The sequence below is a fragment of the Hetaerina americana genome, unplaced genomic scaffold, assembly GCF_022747635.1.
Source record: "Hetaerina americana unplaced genomic scaffold, ioHetAmer1.1.p SCAF_3, whole genome shotgun sequence".
Classification (NCBI taxonomy): domain Eukaryota; kingdom Metazoa; phylum Arthropoda; class Insecta; order Odonata; family Calopterygidae; genus Hetaerina; species Hetaerina americana.
The window spans coordinates 2,851,589-2,874,122 of record NW_027286874.1 but is presented as its reverse complement, the minus strand read 5'-3'; the positions used below and the strand labels follow the sequence as shown (position 1 = coordinate 2,874,122).

The window sequence follows — 22,534 nt, the reverse complement described above, 5'->3', positions numbered from 1 at the left end:
CAGTAGTGAGATTGTGTTGTAAATGTACTGTTTTTTATATTAATCCTTTTTCCTGTTTCTGCATGTCAATTTCTCTATTTGTACAAGTCGAATGGCCTTTTGTGATCCTTTATCCTTTTATTAATGGTTAGCCTTATTTCCCTGATTTCATTTTGAGTGCATGATTCACATTATTGTTGCTAAACACCTTTTACTCCCAGTGATTTCCTGCTTTCAAAATTCTAAAGTAAGTTTTTTTATTAACTATTGAACAACAGTATAGGACATAATGACAAGTTTGAAATAAAACAATCTTGTTCGTGGTGCCCTTAGTTATATATTCTTATTTCTGTCCCATTTGTTTCATTTCATCTTTGTTTTGATATTTCCCATTGATTCTCTGGTGAATGTTTTTATGTTTAGTATCCATCATACCTGTTTATATCATAGCCTTTATTTTCAATATGGGAATACTGCATTTAAAACTACCAGGGGCAATGGACCAGTGGTCTAATATTATTATCACTTTAAGAAGCTATACCATGTGATGGTAAAATGAGTCTTCGGTTATTTTCTCATTAATTTAATATGCCAGACGTTGAAATTTGTCTGTTTTATCTGTCTCCATGGTGAATTATTCCTCCAGCTTCTTCTTGCTATGTTTACATTGAAAAGGCAAGTTAATGATTCTAGGAAAAACAGTAACCTCAACATTTCCATGTCCATTTACCACCATGGATAAAACAAGCCAACCAATGCAGAGAAACCCAGAAACTTAAGACACCCAGCAACACTGCACAAAACTTGCTCAGATATATTGAGTGGATCGCCATTATATTTGTTGTTAGCTATAAATTCCTTGTCTGTCATCGCATATGCTTTTGACTGGTTGGTACTCCAGTGAATAGGAAAGAGAGAAATTTAGAAGTGGTTGGAATAAAAGTACCTAGTTGGAGAAATAACAGAGTTGGCTGGATTTAGAGATTATCACATGGCAGTTAGTCATAAGTTTAATTTGCATGTGGTAAAGTTAATCATAAGAGTAATGTACAGAAAGTTGCTCAACAAAATGAATTTGTACCTAAGCGAAGTTCAGTTCAGATTTAGGAAGGGAAGATACTGTATAAGGCAATAGCAATAGCCAGAATATTAACTATAGATAGATAGAAAAGATGGTAACATGCTGACTAGTTCAGGATGGATCATAGTGACAGAAGAATATTATAGCAGCTCTAGAGGATCATGTTGTCACATGCAGATGAAACAAGGAAGAAAAATAAAAGCTAAAATCAACAAAGAAGTCAGACAAGGATGCAACATTTCACCCGCACTAATCGTCATTTCCTTGGGAAATGCAATGTATACATTGATAAAATAATGAACATGATTGAGGGAAAGATAAAAGGCAGTCTGTGAATAGACAGAGGAAGGATAAACATACTGTGATTTGTTCAGAGAAGAAAATTGTCTCCACATCAATCAGATAAAAATAGTATTGTAGAAAATCAGAGAAACTGAAGACAGATATTGTATTTATAAGAGAGCAATTGAGTAAGTGACTTACTTCATACTGAAGTTCAAGAATTCAAGTCCACATAATGAATATTATTTGGCATTGCTAACTGTGTAGAATTATTATTATAAATTCTAGCATTTCATTTGATATTTCATTTTTTCATATGAAAGTTGGCATTTTCTTTGCTTCACTTTAACTGTCAATCAAAGTTTTTTGCATTTTGTATTCATTTCTTTGTCTCTAAACATATTTCACTGGTTATTACTTTGTTCTGATCCTTGCTAGGGAAGTGTGTGTTAAGCTATGGAGCTTCAGAGAAGAGAATAACCAGATGGATTGGGCATACTTAGAGACACAATATTTGTTAGATTTGTTTGAAAACATGATAGAAAGGAAAAAGTAACCTAAGGTTTAAAAAGGATGACCAAGGTAAGAAAATTAAAGAGGGCTGCTGGGTGAAAAGGTTATTTGGAAATAGGAGAAGAAATCTTTCTTTGGGAAGGATATCGGACTGCAATATAATAATATATAGAAATAAGAATTGATGATTAAAGTCAAAAAACCTGAAACAAGGGATAATTATTATTTTCAATGGCAAAAAGTGAACACAATAGAACAAGAGTAGACATTTTTTCTGCTTCATTTTTCTGTACCAGTTCTTATATATTGATATTCCATCAAGCAAACATGACATTATTAACCTTGCCCATTCATGCCTATTGAATTTAAAATAATAGAACCATAGAGCTGGTTAAAAACAATCATTTTGCTAGTTCATTAAGCAGATAATTATGTCTTTCTTTTCATGACATCAATGTTCATCCCCATGGTTTTCCTTTTGGCTTTATCTGCATCAAGTTTTTACTATTCCTTTTAGTGTATTTAATTGCTTTTAAATCTATGCTGAGGATCTGCATACTTTTGTTGTTGATAAGGATAAAAGATATCAAGAATCTTATTCTCCTGTCAATCAGGGTAGCTGCTGGTCCATGGGGTGTTAAAATGAAGCCTTCTGTTTTAATATTTTACTATATCATATTTTAGTGTTGTTAATGCTTTGAGCTAATTTAAATATTCCTTTTGAAGAATTAAAAGGCAATTTAATTCTTATTAAAAATGTTGGATTAAAAATATACATTGGCTAGTCAGCCTTAAGCCCTTCCAATATATAACTGACGTGATATTTTTTTATTGTTATCGAACTAATTACTGTCATTCAGTCAATGCAGTGAATGGGTAAGTCTGTTGGAAGGGAATCAGTGTATATTCTCTCCAAAGGGAAACCCCCAGTAAGCAGTCCTTTTATCAAGGTTTGATTTTATTTGAAGAGCAACATGAAAATGTTTTTCATAGAGCTCTTCTGTATCTAGAAGTTGGTGCATTTAGAGATTTATTGTCTACATATCCAGAAATATTCTCTAAGCTCTTTTCGATTGTTATTTTGGGCATACATATTAATTTGATCATTTATTTACCAAATACCTGTATTAATTGAGTTGTAATCTCAGACCTGTCAACTGGCATGTCTCCATTTATTTACATTGTCACATCAGAGGTAAGTATTAATTACCCTTCGTTTCTTCTCTGTGTATACATATGTTTTCTTTTGACTGATAAACTGTGTAAGCTTCCATGGCCAAAGATTAAAACATGTTTAGTTAGAATTCAAATGAATCATTTTATCAAATCATATTATAAATTTATCTGTTCGTCAAATGCTGTGTTCTATTGGTTATGTATTCTGTGGTAATTTTTTCTTGTTAATTCTAACTTATCATTTAAGTATTTGTTTGTGGGTGTCATTGCCCTTCATTTGGCAGAAGAACAACTATGCATGCACCCACAAGCACTGATGAATCCAAGGACTCTCAAGCGCTCTATAAAGCTGGTGGCAGTTTCAGCTGAAATTTCCACTTAAATATGGGTGTTTGCACCCATAAAGAAGGAAAACTATTCTCTGCTATCAAAAAGTGTACATTTCTATTCTTTTTTTGTTCTCTCTAGTGTCATTCTATAATGACCCAAAAACTAGTATTTTTTTCAGCATCAAATATGAATCTTGAGGAATTGATTGCTCATGTTGTTAGCATATAATTTGTGTATTTTACTGGGATTATCATCCAATTCTCAGTTTTTTTCCATTATGAGTTCAATTTTACACGAATTTAAAATTGTACTCTTCCTTGATGAAGTTTTCTTGAGTCTGCCACCAGGTCAGGGGTTCCATATTTGCCGACGTTCCAATGCTCGACTTGTGCATCATCCTCAGGGCAGTCCTCAGTAATCATGCATGTATACATATTTTCCAAGTTAACATCATCATTGGAATCTGTTTTCCAAAAATGTTTGATTTCATAAAATACATAACACCATCGAAGCTTTATAATTTTCAAAATTTGAGTTGATATAGACTTTACATATAACCATAAAATATACACAGTATAGCCATTAGGTGCGGTGAAGTTGCAATATCATGTTCTGATTTAAAAAATATATTTGCACATTTGAAAATGATAAATTTCATCTGATTTGGGAAGTCATTTCTTTTTTTTTTACTATGGGGTTCAAGATGGTGCAGGGGTGAACGTACTGACTTCCCACCCAGAGGGCTCGGGTTCAAATCCCGGCGGTGTTCAGAGGTGTTTTCAGAGGTAACTCAATCCCTACTTGAGGTGCTTTGTGGAGGGCACTTTGAGTGAGTGTCTGTCGGTCGGATGGGACGTCAAGCTGCGGACCCCTTGGCGCCTTTCGTAAAGAGTAGGCTAATGCCGACGCCAGGTTTCTCTCCACCCTTCATCCTTTCCTATCCATCCCCTATGGTGCAAATGACCTCAGCTGTCGGTCGCCTCCCCTAAATACTACTACTACTATTTTTTAATTATTCTTAATTATATTTTTTTATTATACTTCAAATATGTGTTTCGTAATTCAACTTCTTTTAGATGTGGATATAGATGCTGCATTTTTTTTGATAAATTCTTAACATCTCAGTTAATAATAATACCATTTTTGGCTCCTTTGCTTAACATATAGCAAGCAATTTTGACAACATAGGCTAAATGAAAGATAGGCCAGCTAAGGTGAGATATTCTATCATATCATATATATTCTTATTCCAAAGGTAAGATTACAAAGATGTGGATTTTTTAGGATGATTATGATTTAGGTGGAAATTTGTCATAGACTCCTGAGACAATAATGTGTACAAATTTGTGGAGTATGATGCACTTAGTATAAATTTACTAATGTTTACGTCCCCTTTGTGCTTGGTATTTCAAGTATTCAAATAATTATAATATTGCTTATCTATATCACATATAGGTATATCGATTTTGCCAAAAGTAGGAGTACACTATACAAATGGTGTTCAAAAAATAATGGGAACTTGAGTCATTTGGAAAGAATATCATTTTTTTATCCACATAAATTTTATCCCCTTCAAAGTAGTCCCCATTAAATAATATATACTTTTGCCAGTGCTTTTTTGAATCCTCAAAACACTTCTAGAACACTATCTTTAGTACAACTTTTAGTTCTTCAGCGATATATTCTCAGCGATCTCATCTATAGTATGCTTGTAAAAAAGCATCCCTTTGAGGTTCTCATTGTTTTTGGGAACGAAAAAGTCACACAGGGTCATATCTGGTGAATATGGAAGCTGGGACATCATTTACTAGTGCTGTTTTGGTAAAAATTCAAGAACAAGCAGTGAAATTAAGGGTAAAAGCATTATTGCAAAATCAATTAATTGTTTCATCGCAAATATGGGAGTTTTTTAAATTTTACTTCACACAAATGTGTTGAACCTATAAGTGGTGCTCTTTAAAGATCATTTGACTTTGTGACAAGAACTCATGGTGTACTCTGTTGATCACTGTGCCCTATGCAAATTGATCCAATTCCTGTTAATTTTTAAACACACCTGGAATGCAAATAATCATTCCAAAATGACACAAAACTAGATATGTAGTGTGGAGGTTTTTTAAAAGTACAGGAGTTTAGCCCTGAAAAACTTTTCGAGAACCACTCAGTCACCAACCCTGCTTGGTGAGTTGGGAAACATCTTACATAATTTAATGAGCAAGCAGATTTCAAATTTTGGGTCAGTCTAAATTTGAGTGATATGAAATCTACGATTGGTTCTAGGATTATGATGGTGTATATTAGTCCTCATTGAATACATTCACAAATTCTCCTTGATGTTTATAAGAGTATAAATTACATAAGAGTTCTTCAGTAATAATAGTTAGACACAAAAAAGTCGAACCAGTGAATGAAAGAATGCATGGTAAACCTTTATTAGATACCTACTTATAACAATTATTGTATGACCAATGATAAAATCAAATGATTAACAGATGTCATTGGTCATTTGCTGTAAAATAAGAGTGTGAAAGAATAATTGGGATATTATATTGTATGAAGGAAAGTCTAGATGAAGCAATGAGTATCTTACAGATTTGATTACTAATTAATACTCCTTATCTGCTATTATTATTGGGGATGATTAAATATTACCTTTTCAGTGTTGACTTAATATACTTATTCATGAAAGGTATTGCTTTCCAAGTCAGATCAAGATTTGGTAGTCTGTAAGGAAATGAAATGCACCTTATATAGAGATCAGAATTTGATGGTTTCCTTGTTATTTCCAAATAACTATGTTATCTTTTTATACTTTTCGTTAAATGTTCCTGAAGGGAATATCATTGTGGGTCTAGGTTTTAATTGCAAAAGAGATGATGTATATGGGAAAATACTGTTTAGGAAGCTTTAAATGCTCACTCAGAAAATTTGAAAGCTGATTAAAACCATAGCAAAGCAAATAAAAATGTGAACCAATGTCTCTCGGAGGCAATTATTTAGCTATAAAAAGATGGTGTTAACTTCTATCTGACTTTAGATTTTTCTGCTTTTGTAATTGAGAGAGTTTATAAGATTGAAATGTATATGGGAAAATTTTTTTCTGGAAAATAGACAGATAATGCATATCTTTAACAATTTTATTGGTGTCATTATATTTTCCTGCTGTTAATACAAATTGCTTGTTCAACCAGAGCAGATAAGATGGATTTCTTGAAAATTCAATTTCTGCAAATATGTGTTTAGAAAATGTTGACTTGAAGTTGAATCAGAGGTCTTGGTTAAAAGAGGTGACTTCTTTGAGAGAATAAAATAAATGGGGATAGATTGATAATTGAATTTTGGTTGAGAAGGGGAAGAGGTATGAGAGCTTATCATAACCAAGTAGTGAGTGAAAGAGTTCATGCTGGACTGAAATGCATTTTGCTTTGTCTTCATGGAAAATCAATTCTTTACTTGTTAAATTCAGTATTTTACGAAAAATGTTAATTGTTACTTGGAATTGGCTTGTGTATGAATCAAGGGTCGGTTTATTTTGAAAAAGGGAATGATTGTAAGCTTAAAATAGTTTTACTACGTTAACAGATGTAAAAAATATTGATATTTGTTGAAGAAGACTTTTTTACTACACGTATTTGAAGATATTGAAAGAATTTTATAAAAATCATATTTTGGAATTTTCTAGTTAGTTTGCCCCAAATTCTGACATTATTTGAAATAGGCCTACTCAGAGTCAAATTCAATTTCAAACTGAAAGGAGATATGGGCTCAATTGGAGGAGAAATTGAAATGGAAAGAATATTCCATTTGAAAATAAAATATTTTATAAAGAATAAAACAACTCCAGCTGCTATTAAGATAGAAAGTTGCTTTTCAAATGAAATGTACACATTGCTCAAATCAGCCGAAAGATGGTTACAAAGTAGACAGCAGATAGGTATTAACCGTTTTATTCTTTGTAAAATATTCAATTGACTCTTGGAAAATTCTTTCCTATTGCAGATGCTGTTGACTATTATTCTTTTCATTGGGGAGATAAGTTGGGAAAGAAAAGGAAATATCACCAGAGAATAAAACAGCTTTATGTAAAACCTTACATGATTAGTAATGGGTAGAGGAATGTTTTATCCAAATGTGAAATAAGGTTTGCAATTGTGTGGAAATCAGTCGCATGTTTTGCTCATCTAATTCATGTTGTCCTGCATGTGGGGTCTCTTGTTGTCTTGCCTGCATTCATTGGCCTGCTAATTCAAGGCTTACAAGTTCTCTGTAGTTGATAACATTTAGTATTTGAGTGTTTTTGATAGTTTTTAGCTAACAAATCATCCCTATCCCAGTTGTGTACTGTTTAACTCCTTCCCTTTTTAATATTTCCCACCCACCGTTATCAGTGGACTTTGTGAAAGTAGTATTAAGCATAAATGTAGGCAGGTGTGATGTCCTATTATATGAATCTATTATGTTGACTCAACTTTGAATTTGAAATTGATTAAAGTTCTCATTGTACTCCTTGTGATCAAACATGTAATTGTCATTGGCAGTAGATTTATGGAAAAGATTTCATCTAATGTGTACATTATATGTTCTAAATTGAGTCTAACTTTTGCTAAATAGTATTGAGATAAAAATAGTAATTTCAGTTTGTATGATTTACATCAAGAGGAGTAAGGTTTGCCTTCAGTTTGTCAAATGGAGGAAACTCCAATGGTCCTGGCTCTCAGCCAGCATTAAAAAACGCCTGTGATCTGGAGCAAAATGTTGAATCCATGCATTGTTTTCCTTTAAAGGGAGTGTGTCCATTTAATTTTTAATCAGATTTTTTACACCTATTGCCATAGAATTGAAGAACCACTGTGACTAGAATTAATGTTGTGGCTTGAAATTCTAAGTGATTCATTGGCAATTGCTTTTTCAGGAGACCAGAAATACCATTTTTAAGTCATATTAAAAACCTATTAATCTTGTACAACAACTTGTAATTACTTTTGTGCTCAACCGTCTTCGCTTTTCACTGATCTCTTTATGAGCCGAGCGTGACTCCATACTGCATGCTGGGATACTTACTTACCTCAAGGTTGCCCACCGGAATGTGCTCCAATAATCTGATTGGAGTCAATATTTCACTTTCTCAGGCAACTACAGCTGCCTTAAAGTTGACCTCATCTTCACACGGGACCGAGCCTTTTACTTCACAACTGTCTTCATCCCTGGAATCATTCTTGTCACCTCATCATTCATCACCTTCTGGCTTGAGTGGAATGCCGTGCCTGCCCGTGTCATGATTGGAGTCACCACCATGCTCAACTTTTTTACAACCTCCAATGGATTCCGTTCAACACTGCCCGTGGTTTCAAACTTAACAGCCATGAATGTGTGGGATGGTGTGTGTATGTGTTTCATCTATGCCTCACTGCTCGAGTTTGTTGCCGTCAATTATGTGGGCCGCAAAAGGCCCCTCCACAACGTTGTCTACCGCCCTGGGGAGAATCCCGTCACTCAGGTTGGTGCCAAGTCTCCACCTGCACCTCCCTCCATACCCTTCCCTTTGTCCAGCTTCCTCACCCCCCCAATCACAACCCTCACATTTAGATTTGTCTATACCATAATCGCGTTTGGATTATGTATGTATTCATGTGATGCCTTTATTCTATTTATTTGTTATTTCATATCCTAATGCCCCCAAACCCTTGAAGTCCATGAATCCCTTGTGACCCTGAAGCTTCACAATGGTTGATTCTGCTTTGTGTGTTCAGAATGCTAAAAAACCCTTAATCCTAGCAGTCTCTATGTACACAGCAATATGAGAATAGAAGGTGAGATGTATGAAGTCAGCTAGTCATTATCTATGTAACTAAATTGAAAATGGTTTCTTTTTAAAGCAATTCTCAGATGGAAGATAGCAGTCTCTGCTTTATTTCACTAGGCAGGTGACTGCTGTATCATTTTTAAGGATGATAACCATGTATTTTCCATTAAGTCAGCCAGTCCTGAGGGTGTCTCTGTACTACTTATTTTCTTTCAAGTTTTGTTAAAAGTTAAATTGAAATCAGCATTTATTCTGAGTTATATATATAATCCTGCTTCAAAACTTAACAACCACTGAAAATTAGTTGATCTGTATTGGCAAAAGTCGGTTAAGAGGTTTGTTTTATTACTTATAGTTCTAGGATAGAGAGAAATTTATTTTTACTCTATTTAATATCATATAGATGAACGTGATTCTCTACATACTGCCTGCACACTCAATTCTCATTGGTGTTTTATATAGGCCACCCTGCATCTCTAAATATTGCTGCCTAGTTAAGGAATGTTAGATCAGCTGTGCTCCCCTTGTTGGGGTATTCTCATTTTTAATAATTACCTTCTTTAGTATGGCTATGTTCATGGAAGATAAATTTGACATTATCGCTTGGTAGGTAGTTTTAATTGCTCTTTGGCCCATTAGTGGAATATTAAAAAACTCCTACTATCAAAATTTGATGTTCCTTGTACTACATGTAACCTTGAATTTTGCAATCAGAGAAAATACTTTTCAATAAACACAAATTGCCATTATCATTTTGATGATATTGGTGGTATGTTTGAGGTGTAAATTTCTATATGCCCAGGTCATGAATGTAATGGTGCGAATCAAATATCATTGTTGAATGTTTCTTTTTTCCCAAAAGACATTAATTCATGTTATTTGTAGCCCTTTTCAGAATGGACACTGCATTGCCCACCATAGTAATTAGAATCCTGCCTGGTCATGTCATAGTTAAATTAATATTATTGTCCATAGCTAGTAAAAAATTTGCAGTAAAATGTGCTAACCAGTAATTATGTGCTACAAACAATGATTTTTGATACCCTCGGAATGCTTTATTTCTGAAAATTAAGTTAAATCCAATTTGCACTGCTATTCATTTTGCCCTAAATTTTTTTGAAGTAATGCTAAAATTGATGTTTCTAGGCATAACCATAATATTCATTTTTACCATGTGCTACTTTTGCCAACACACTTGTTACTGTACGTTCTAACAAATATTTAAGTTTGTATAACCCAGCAATGTTAGTTGAGGTTTATATTTGATTTGCTTAGGCTACCATTACATTGAACTATGCAGATGCTACACCATAACTCCTTAGAGTGACTTAGAAATTGTATTCACCCCATGAGTTGTTAGTATTCAAAGTATTTCTGGATAAGTAATTGCTTGCATAACAGTTATCATGGGCTGTTAATACATACTAACACAGTTGTCCATATCAAGCTTTTATATCTGCTCTCACCTTCAAGCATGTATTCAGTACAAAGTGAAAAACTTATCTTCGGTATCCTTGGATATTTACTCCTCATTCCATGCTGATTTCCCTTGAGCAGTCAATAAATTAATATGTCTGTAGACATTCTCACCTATGATAAGTACATGCTGTGCAGTCAATGAGTAGAGGTGAATGTTGAGCTAGGGGTACATGGTCACTATGGAAACATGCTAGGGGAAGACTATGATGGATGGATGGAATGGAGTGCATTCTTCTTAGTAGGATTTTGGTGCTGTTTTCAAATAGAGATGCTCCTGAAATTGGGGAGTGAGTGTTGCTTGCATGACTAGCAAATGTGCTTGGGTTAACCGACAGCTTCAACCTTTCCAATTAGTATAGGTGTGTGCATTGGTTAAAAGAAATGATCTCAGTGAACACCATTTATTTAGAGTGTTCTTGACCCTTTACCTGTCTAAATGCATTCCAAACAGAATTGTGCAAATTGGAAATCTCTTCTTGTAGCAGTTCTCATGTGCTTGCCTTTTGTCACAAGTCACTTGGTGCAATCCCTTGGCCCTCCCAAAACCTTTTTTTACATTCTCCATTGTTTGATAAGGTTTTATACTGACCCCACTCTGAAATACTTGTATATACAACAGAACATGTAATGATTCCTTTCCTCTTCTTGGTCATTTCCCTCAAATTCCACTAGCTTTAAATTAGACTGTGGCCCACATATCTGATGCATCTATGTTCCATATTTACCATTCTATTTTCTTCTCCAAGACATTGAATTTACTTTTTTAGCTGTTTCTATTTTTCCATCATATTTATAAAGCTCAGTTTGATTTTTTGAATGGCCTCAAAGCCACAGCCATACAAGACACATGCCTGGATAAAATTCCTTAGGTAGAGTAGAGTAAGAATGGAAATTAAAAACAAATGTCTGTTGCATCAATTACCCAAAACAATCAAATTTAAATTTTTGGACTGGAAAGCATTTCAAGCAAGCACAAGATAATCTTAAGACAAGGCATCACAGCTGTTATGTCAATTTTTAATTTGAAAAATCTCATAAATTTATTCTTTTTGTTTTGATAAGGAATTTTTCTTCCAAAATCAGCAGCCATTCTGTTAAAAATTGTCAAATTTTAAAAAGAAAAAATGCAAACAACTTCTTTTAAAACTTAAAATTTTGCTTTATTGGTGTTGAATCCAAGTTTTGTTTCACATGCATAAATCAATATACATGGTGTTGAAAATGAAGATGTAATAGGTTAATGCAATAGTCATGCAATGAATGCAACTTATGAATTATTTAAGAGTAAATATTTTAACAATGAGCATTTTCATACTCACTGATTGATTTAAAACTAAGAAAACTGAAATAATATTTGAGCATCATCAGAGAGTTTTACACAGCTGAGTGTAGTAATTAAAAAAATAATACAGTCCAAATAGATGTTCCAAAGCACACGTAAGCCAAGGAATGTCTTATAAAAATCTCAATATCTAATCATATCTAGCTTTGGTAGCTCTGTACAATATACTTGAGCCTAGTGTGTGTATTTCAGGAGAATAATTTCATTAGAATAAACAATGGAACAAGGCAAGCTCCAACCTCACCTTTCAAATTGAACTATCCTTAAGATTGATTATGGTAGCTAAATTTCACATTCAAATAACTTAACTATTTTCTTAAGCTTAAAAGTTGTTTTTATTAAAATTGTAAATGCTGTGGAAATGATCTGGCTATCAGGCCTTTTTAACAATATCAGTTGCCCTTGATTGTGGGATGAAAAGTTGATATGTGTGTTCAAGGTATAGTTTGTTCCTTGCTGCATATGATGAAAGAATCTATATTCAAAATTCCGAATAAATGTTTACATAACAAAAACTAGATAGTTCTGCCTTTGAAACAGCTTTCATCTCTGGTCACTCTCTTCTGGTTCACGAAATATTTCATGCATAGATAAAACATAAATGTACTGAAAACAATTTATATAGCATCAAGTGCTAAAATGCCAAAGGTAACTTTGACCCTAGAATCTAAATTGTACTGCCTATGAACATGGGTGGAGGAAAGTCTCCTCTCCCATTTTCTTTTTACCTTCTTCCCAACTGCATCAACTGATCTTTTCCTAGTAGACAATCATTTAAGCAGAAAAAATTTGAAATTATATCCATTCATTAGTTGTCTTGGATAGAGAAGGTTTCAATTTGAAATATGTGAGACTACGTTATTATTCATAAAAAAGACTTCAGGTTTTCATATCTTCTAGCAAATAATCATATTGTGTTCCTAATAGATATTTTTACAAGATTCTTAGGTTTATTGGATATTTTTCTGGCCTACTCATCTACACTTTTCCTACTTAAAATTACGTAAAAAGATGGTGAGTTAGTTTAGGAGACAGTGAATGTCACAAATCATCTTGTGGATTGAATATGCAAGAATTTCTCAAGCAGAGTGGGTTCTCTCTTTTGCCTTAATGATGGCAATACATGATCATCATTTTTGCAGTGGAATATTCATCAGTCATAGTCTCACATGGTCTTCCTAAAGATGACAAGAGTATTGAGTGGTGTGAAAGCATAGAGAGCATCAGGTAGGGTAGAGATGGGAAGAGTCACCTAAGACGGAATACTGTGTAGAATTCACATGAAGACAACACATTGTATACATTATTATGTATACAGGGGCGGTTTGAGAAGTCCATGCAAAAATGACCACAACTTAATTTTACAGGATAACTCTTTGTTATTGGCCAACATAGCCCCCTTTTAGGTTTAAATATTTCATCCAATGTCAATCTAGCGTGTTAATCCCTTCTAAATATTATGATTATTCCAAATCTTCAGAATAGACATTTGTGTCCACCATTACTTCATCATTTGAATACAACTCCTTCATAACTGCCATGACTTTGTATTTGAGGACTGGTAGTTGCCCAAAGAATGCCAAATCCGGAGAATAAGGGAGATGAGGAACAAGTTGGAATCATAACTTCTTAAATTTTGTGGTCACAATACACAGAAATTGTCAGGAAAATTATTTGATTAAAAAGGACCATTTGGTAGGCCTAGGATGTTTTTTTGCAGATTGATTTTTGTATGGTTTAATAATAATGCATAGTACACATCTGTATTTGTTTGACCATTTTTTCAATAGTCACTGATAAGTTTTATTTGTTAATCCTGCAATGCTCTCATCGTAACCTTCCCAGCTCAAGGAATGGTCTTTGCCTTCTTTGGTACATACTCCAGATAGGCCGCCCATTGCTTGGACTGTTCCTTGGTTCCAAGCATGTAGTGGTGTGTGTGTCCATACTTTATCCACAGTGTCAAAACAATGCCCAAAATTCTTCAAAATCCTCTGAAACAACAGAAAACCAGCCTTGGAATGTGTAACATGATTTCATTTATGGTAAATTGCGATTAATTACAGATCCCATCTTGTGGATACCATTCTTATGTCGAAAATGTTGTTGCAAAATAGTATGAAACCTTTCACTGAATGAGCCTGCAGCATTAGTAGTTTCACTGGCCTTAACTCTTCTATTCTCCATCCATTACCATACCATGAATTTTGTCAAGGATTTATGGAGCAGTGATCTTAAAAGGAAATCTAGAATGTTCATCACCATTTGAACTCATATGACCAATTTAAAATTTGGAAAGCACTTATAAATCATTTGAATCAAAGTTGCAATTTCACCATAATTTGATCAAATTTTTCTTTAGTCTCCTTAGGCGATTTGCCTCTCATAAAATTGTGTTTGATCATCTCATGGAATTCTTGTTCATCAATTTTGTGGAAATCACTCAATTTACTTGATTCCAACAAATTCTTCAAATTGAGCACTGGACTGATCTGGCTGGGAAAAGGCGTGTGTCCATTCAAGATATTTGACTAACTGAAAATCACTTCAATGCACAGGCTGACTGTGCATGGATATTTCCAACTATCCTCATAATTATGTAAAGATTTCATTTCAAAAATTGAAGCCTAAAACAGATATTTACTCTATCATACCAGGATTTTCAATGAGTGACCATCATTTTAAGATGAATTTTTTTCCTTTTGACCTTTTGTTGCTCTGCTCCTGCATGAAAGGTTATTGTCTCAGAATAAAACTCTTTTTCACAATATGGAATGTAGTTTCATAAACTTTTCTCATTGTTCAGCTTCATGATGAATTCAATGCAATGTATAAAATTTGTTTTGACTTCCTACATCTGCTGAAAGTATTCAGCAGCTAGCCATGTATTAGCAGATTTCCCATCATATTTCTCCTTATCAAATCAAATTTATCAGCTCAGTACTTCTCATTATTGGAGGATGCCAGTGGGATGGATCACACAGGGCTCAATTGGACCACTTCAAATCTAATGTCATCCATACATTTTAAATCCAATCACGTATAATTCCTTCCACAGTCAATCACAGGCTGCACCATTTTCATTTGCAAGGAAAATAGGGCAAATATGGTGTGGCAACAAGTTAATAAAATTTCTTCAACGTGTTTGCAATTCACTTTGAATTCTAGCAAAAGAGTTTCTGATTTTTCTGTGGCATTCTCCACCACTTAACCTAAAAATATACAAAAAAAAGAAGAACCTATTGAAGGATCAGCATAAGAATATTCTCAGATAGAGATGCACCAAGACCACACATTTTTTATGGTACACACAGATGTTAAAATAAAACCAAAGCTGGGTTAGCTGATTTATATCTGTATCATTTATTCACAGGCATTTACTGTAATATGGTTTATGTTATCAAAACATGCATAGCAAATGTGCATGCCTGTACGTAATTTTCACTATGACATTTTAAACTACTTGATCCAATTTTTTACCTTATTTGGTTTGTAAAATGCAATGCTACCCATGACAGTACAGACGAGTGTCTCTCTCTCTCTCTCCCTCTTTATCACTCTGTACCTAGATGAAATAACCACAGTTGACAACCTGAAGGTTTATTTAATAGGCGAGGGTAGATGTCACCTTGTACTAAGCTCAACAGCATGTGTAATTCACGCACTGAGGTAGGGGGCCATTTCCTTATTCCTTGTACCACCTTTGGTTTGTCAGAAAGATCTGGTACCCAAAAAGTCACACAGCTGGAGTGAAGCTGAGGGTGTCCAGAAACATCACCTGAAATCAGGTCCCTCTGGCCAGTAATCCATTCCTCTATCCACCAGATTAGCATGTCCCCTTGATGAAATGTCTACAGACATTTGACATACCTAAAATATCTAACCGCAGATCTTGATCAGTCAAATTTGTAACTAGACATGTTAGATTTTACTGATTCAGGCCACTAATGGTCAGTTTTGTCCCTTTATGGGACTGATGTGTTAGACCTGGTGTTTTGACATTTCTACCATACAAAATATACCATCTCTAAATACAGATATCTTTGGATGGACTGATGGCATTGGCCTGTTATTCTGGATTTTACTGGATATCCACTTGTGCATGGCAAGCTAATGACTCAACGGTGGCATACAATCATAAACACTTAAAGTGATTTCCGACTTCATATTTCAAATTCCACTTGTAAAAAATTTTAAGTTCACACAATGATCATTCAAGAGAAAGTTATAAGTGCACAAGGGAAATATAATTTATTATTGACAGAAGGGCCTTGAATGATGTTATACGTTTATTGAATCACTCAAACCAATCTGACTTTCATTAGCAAGTGGCATAAAGAAATTGATACAAAATTGATGATTTCAATAATTTTAGCATTAAAAATCAATATTACACAGCATAGACTGGCCTACAATTTCTTGGGGTATTGATAGATTTGCAGTTTGTAGAGGGTTGTAAAGCACGAGCATATTCCTTTAAAAGGGGAATTGGAGGATTAATTCCTTAAATTAACATTTAAATTCAATTATGTGCTGGCATGGGAAGAGAGGGAAGTACCTTGGTGGGTACCATGAGTTCTTTTGGTACACTGGTACACCGTTTTTCTCAACCTGGGAATACAGATTGTGGTTGACTAATCCCAGGCTAGAGAATAACTTGCAACCAACAGGGTATATTAAATGATATATGATTATTCATGTCAGCCACGGCCACCATTCATCAGTTTTGTCCTTTTAGTAATACATATTTCCATGCACACTTACATTGCATAGGTGAAATGCTTCCTATACCAGTAGCACCAACTTTGGAACATTTTTTATTTGGTTATTTGAATTAATATGCATAAAAATGACTCTATCATATTAAAATACTTAAATGCCTTTTATAATTACACTCAGACGTCCAATTTTGGGGCTTTAAAAACATTATCGGGCCAAAGTAAGCAGTAGAATGACACCTGGGAAAATTTGTTTTGCACACACATTATAGTGACAGGTGTAAAATGGAACTGCCAAATTGTTCATAGCATTTCCTTGCAACAGTAACTAAAAAATATAATTATTTTGTAACCTGCCATTAATACTATTTTTGTCCCATTGTCATTCTTTAAGGATGTAGATGTTACTGATGATGATGTTTAAAATAATAATCAGCAGTGTTGTGATCATAAATTCATCTCTTCAGTGGTCATATTTGTCTCTTGATTCCCACAAGAGCAAAACATGTGTATTGGATTTTTTCATTCACTTTTCACTAAGTTGCCATGAAACAGATAACTTATTTGTGTGGAATTTGGATTAAGCCCTCTGCATGTATACATATATATATATATATATATATATATATATATATATATATATATATATATATATATATATATATATATATATATATATATATATATAATATAGTAACTGCTTGTGTTTATTTTAGAAGTTTTTGCCTTGCATCTTCCTTTGAATGCCCCTTAGCTCTTGTCACTGCCTGGACTCTTGCTCTGCATTCCTTCCAGCTTGTGCAGTTGTTTGGTAATGATTTGTTGCCTCTGATATGTTTGGCATTCTTAATTACAACAGTGCATTTCCCTTTTAAGCCTACCACCATGTCTCCAGACACTCCTTTAGTGCCCTTCCCACCCTCTCTCCCCTCATCGTTGTATGACAAGTACTCTCATCATTTCACCCCTTATATTTTATCATTATTGCAGCTCTTTTGTTTCTGTGTGCACATAAGTATATCATTTATTTCATCATTTCTGTTCAATTTATCCAGTGAAGTATTTTAATTTCTCAACCTTAACCTCTTTTAGAGTCATTTAGTTAGATTTAACCTGGTTATCATGTCTCCCAGTCTTAAAGTATTAGCCTCAAGTTGCCATTGCCAGGCTTCAAAGTACTTTTGAACAAAAGTCACATGATTTGCTTAAACCGTACAAGGTAGTTTAAAAGAGTGGTCATGAATATTAATTAGAAGCCATTGTTTCATTTTACACTGAATATTTCTTTATTCTTACATATTATTGTTTCTATCCTTCTTGATTTCAGTCATTTTACATATTTTTATGGTTTATCAACTGTAATTTAGTTTGACCTGTTGAAAATTTGTTTGGAATTAATGGAAGCTTTTTTTATTCATTTATTTTTCTGAAATTCCCTCGTGTTATTCCATGTTTTCCACCCTTCATTGGATTTCTTTTCTCTCTTTATCTGTCTGTGTGAATATTTTATCTCTCTCTCTCTTTCTCTTTTGGCCTGGGATCCATTTTGGCACTCTTTCTCTGTACCTCTCTCTTTCTTGCTCTACTTTCTCTCCTCCCCCCACCTCCCAGCCCACCCCCTCTCACCCCCTTTCTCTCTCACTGCCCTTTAACTGCTCTGTGTGAAACGTCGTCGATGTGCTCTACCCTTCTCCCCCATTAAATGTGTGTCCCTTACCACCCCAACTACATACCTCCCCCCTCACCCATGTCTATCACCCCTCCCCCCTTGGGACAGAGTGAGGAGGGCAGAGTGGAGGGAATGGTGGGAATTTAGTAAAAGTTTAAAAAAAGAAAATCAAATAAACGTGACTTGTGATGAAATGATGATATAAGTAGTGGTGGCTTCTCTATTTGTCTCTCATCAAGGGACGAGACTCTTTCTTTCATCTTCTGATGCTCTTTTGATAATTGAAATTTTTGGATGTAAATGAGAGTAAGGACGGGAAGATATAGGGAGCATGCATGATTTTGTATTCCTCCTAAGAGCCTCTCGTATCTCTTCCATTTTCCAGCGACTCCCAGCTGTTCTGAGCAGAATAGGCATTATATTGGCGAGCCCGTTGGTAAGACAGGTACATTGTCTTGCAAAACTGCACATGTGCATGGCCATATGTTTAGTTCAGCACATGGCATGTCAATCTTTGCCAACCTTGTGGTTCTTTATTGAATATGTGTATTGAAGTTCTTCTATTCCTGGAATTCAATGTGAATAATTGTTTTTAACCTATTAACTCTCTCCTTTCCCATATACATACTAATTATCTGACTTAAAAAGTAGTAACATTTCACATTTGAAAGGAAAGTAAACATTTCCTTTGCATGTAGACATCTCATAGTGTGAAGGAAGAACCCAAGAAGATTTAAGGTTTCTGAGTGACGTAAGCAGTGAAGAAAGGTATGCCAGACTTAAGTTGAGAGCACTACCAATTAGGCTTTGTGCTGCTCATATCAATGAATGGTTGTTTTTTCTTACATTGGAACGGAATTACCCATTTTCATTTTCCCCTTTTGCTTATGGTGCTTCAATATCTTTACGTATTTATTTTCATATTACCTTTCTTAGGTATGGATTCTCTTAATATGTATTTGTGTAATTGTTTTTCCTTTTCAGGAGTGAATAAGTGTATCATTGGCATATAATCTGCTCATAGATACTGAGTCATTTCTCACATACTCCCTGCTCCATAGTTCATAGATATAAGTAATAGCTGGAAAATATTTCAAAGGTTATATATGCCAGGCATTTTTAATCAACAGTATGCTCAGAAATAATCACTATCATGGAATATATTGATTTTGGACACATTGAAAATGGTTTAATTGAGAGTTTAGTGTTCCATAAAAACTGCTCTTGAAGAAATTCATGGGATAGAGTCCGACATGTTCAGCACTTAGCAAAGAAAGATCCAGAGCAAAGTTATTTGAAATTCTCAGTGTATTGCAAAATAAATTAAGTCCTGGATAAAGTGACAGCTGGAAGCAAGACAGAGACCATAAAAATTATTCAAATTAATTATATTAGAGACTTCCTACCCTCATAGGTCTAATGAATAAAAGTCTCGATGATAATTATATGAAAATGGGTATTAAATGATTTAATTGAGAAGATATTTCTCTAAATGAATTAACTTTGTGAATATGTAGTTTTCTAATAGGTTCTCACTGCCCCAAATGTTTGGTTATAACATTGACAAGGGATTTAGGTATTGATGGCTATTGGTAAAAAAAAGTTTGACATTCATTCATGGCATTCAGTTCTTAAGATATTTCTTATGTCATGATAAATGATTGCTTATTTTCAATTCATGACTTCATGTTTTGAGTCTTCCATTGATATTTGTCTTTGCAAGAATGATATGTCAGCATATCTGGTATACCTAGAGTATGCTGAAAGAACTGTCACAGGGAGTGTAATTGCAATCAAGGTCCATCCTGTTACTTTCATGTTACATTTCATTTCATACTTCTTAGTTTACTGACCATTCAAACACATTATATTTTCATTTCAATATCAGCATTGAAAATATAGATCACATTTTTCTCCTGTCAAAAAATCCTCAACCTATTTCCACGTATGTACAAATTATCTAATGCCATTCCCTTTTCAAGAACTTAGGCATCTCACAAATGTTCTATATTAAGCTAAGCAAGTGCCTGGTGCTAAATCTATTATCTTTGCTGTACATTATACCATGCATAGTTAAATACATGAGCATTGTCTACCTATACAAAAATCTCTATATGATGAATGTGGACATTGAGAGACCACTATGCATTAGACAATTTACAAAACTCTTGTTTGGCTAGTTTATTCATCCAAATTCTTAAAGTTTATGTGTATTACTGCGTGCAATCTCCTTTCTCTTAAAAGGTTAATTTCTGTCTGAATTCATAAAGGCAGATGATATTATTTTACCAATTAGAAATAGGTTTTGCGTAGTCCCTGAAAACTTGCAATGAGCAATTCCATGCAACATTAACATCAAGAAGCAAGGACACGAAGTCCTACACTGCATATTTATTCCTCTCCCCTTCTTAAATGCAACCGATCTCCAATTAATTAGTTATTTTCCCTGTTTTGCAATCCCAATTGATTCTTAATTATAGGTTTGCCATTTGCAAAACTGCTGTGGGACCATTGTCTCTCATACTTGCTGCTGTTCTCCCCTTCTTCAAATGGTGATTAAAATTGACCCAATGAAGTCTAGAAGTCACAACCATTCCTAATAAATATTATGACTACTTGATTCTTAAATTACAAGTCCTCAATATCTCTTATGTGCTGTGGTGGTTCTGGTTTTTTTATTCAGCGAATCAGAAATATTACTGGCTCTCTAATTCAAATATATTCTATTCATTCTGTGATCATATGAATGCAGATTTGTGAACATTATTTCCATACTTCACTCTGCTGAGAGAATTGAATCTGATTAAATTCAATTTCAAAAAACTGAGAGTGGCTTGAAGTGTTTGGCAGAACAAACTGTTTGATGCTGGCCTCCGTGATAAGGAGCACATCTTACTAGCCATGTTACACTGTATTCCAAAAAAATATTAATAATAGGAACTGGTCATTTTTGTTTGATCGAAATGTTTCTGAAATTGGGTGGCATATTTCAGAGAACATGCCATCTTTACTCTTTGGAAAACAGCTCTTTTGTGCTATGATGAGGAACTTACCTATTTTTGACCCTCATTTCATTTTAGGAGTTGGAATTTTCATCCCTTATAAATGGATAATTCATTTCTGTCAATGGTAGGTAGATACTTAATACTTGTGATAGCCATAGAGCTGAAATGCTTTTTATAATCCCCTGATATAATGATTAGTGTTAGAAATGAATTTCTCCCTCAGGAAAAATTAGATAAGCCCCAGCTGATTGCTTTCTCCACAAACCTGGATGAGTATAGTACACCTCATTCAAAAGAGGATGACTCTTCTTCTGACTCAAATGATTAGCCGCAGTTTCCAGTTTTCAAGAAAACTTTATGGTTCAAAGCTTGCAATAAATCTGTTCTAGGATAGGGAGTCAAGCTAAAAATTAACTATTTAAGGCCTCACAGTGCCAGGGAGCAACTATCACTTTCTGTGTAATATTTGTTAATATTACAGCAAATAGTAACAGTGGAATTGAAATAAATCCCATCCAATCTTTCTAATAGATCATTAGTAAAAGAGAAAGTAAAAAATGTAAAACTAAACCAAAGAGTAGGTTAAAGAAAACACGCTGCTTTGGTGTAGTAATCTTCAAATTTTTATCTTCATTTGGACAGTATGCTTTTTGTGCCTTTTTATATAACTTCAATATCAGGAAGAACTATTCCATTTTAGTTATATTCATACCAATTTACATCATTGAATTAAAGCTTATTTTCCTCATTATTCTGTTGAACTAACTAATGGTTTGTAGTTCTAGTTCATCTTGAAGATATTGGAGCTTTAAGGAAATTCAAAATGATTAAGCATCTGACAATGCACAATTAATTGATACCAACTTGAATTGCATTCAACTGTGCAATTATGCTACGTACCTGAAAGTGCTCAAGTGCATATATATGTTATCGGCCATGGATCAGTTATATTTATTTTGAAGGGTGAGCCTTCTAAGTCACATTTGTGACATGTTTATGCAGGTTTTATGATATGCTATGAATGTTCAAGATTAAATTCTTTGAAAGAGAACAAATTTAAGGTTGCAAAATTAAAAAATGGTTTTTAATTCTATGAAACATCAAACTCCAGGGTTTTCTTCAGTGTAGGCTAGTTGTTAAGCATACAATTGTTTGAA

The 22,534-nt window shown here is 34.1% G+C and overlaps 1 protein-coding gene across 3 annotated transcripts in view; it reads left to right on the top strand.

Annotated features, from left to right (window-relative positions):
- The window catches only part of pHCl-1 (pH-sensitive chloride channel 1), a 130,920-nt gene that overhangs the window by 64,225 nt on the left and 44,161 nt on the right, over positions 1-22,534 (top strand). For 2 of the 3 annotated variants that reach the window (XM_071588715.1, XM_071588714.1), the window contains 2 exons: positions 8,491-8,858; positions 18,758-18,808. In XM_071588715.1, coding sequence (XP_071444816.1) covers positions 8,491-8,858; positions 18,758-18,808 — 419 coding nt within the window. The remainder of the gene's footprint in view (positions 1-8,490; positions 8,859-18,757; positions 18,809-22,534) is intronic. The other variant, XM_071588716.1, reaches the window with a different exon arrangement.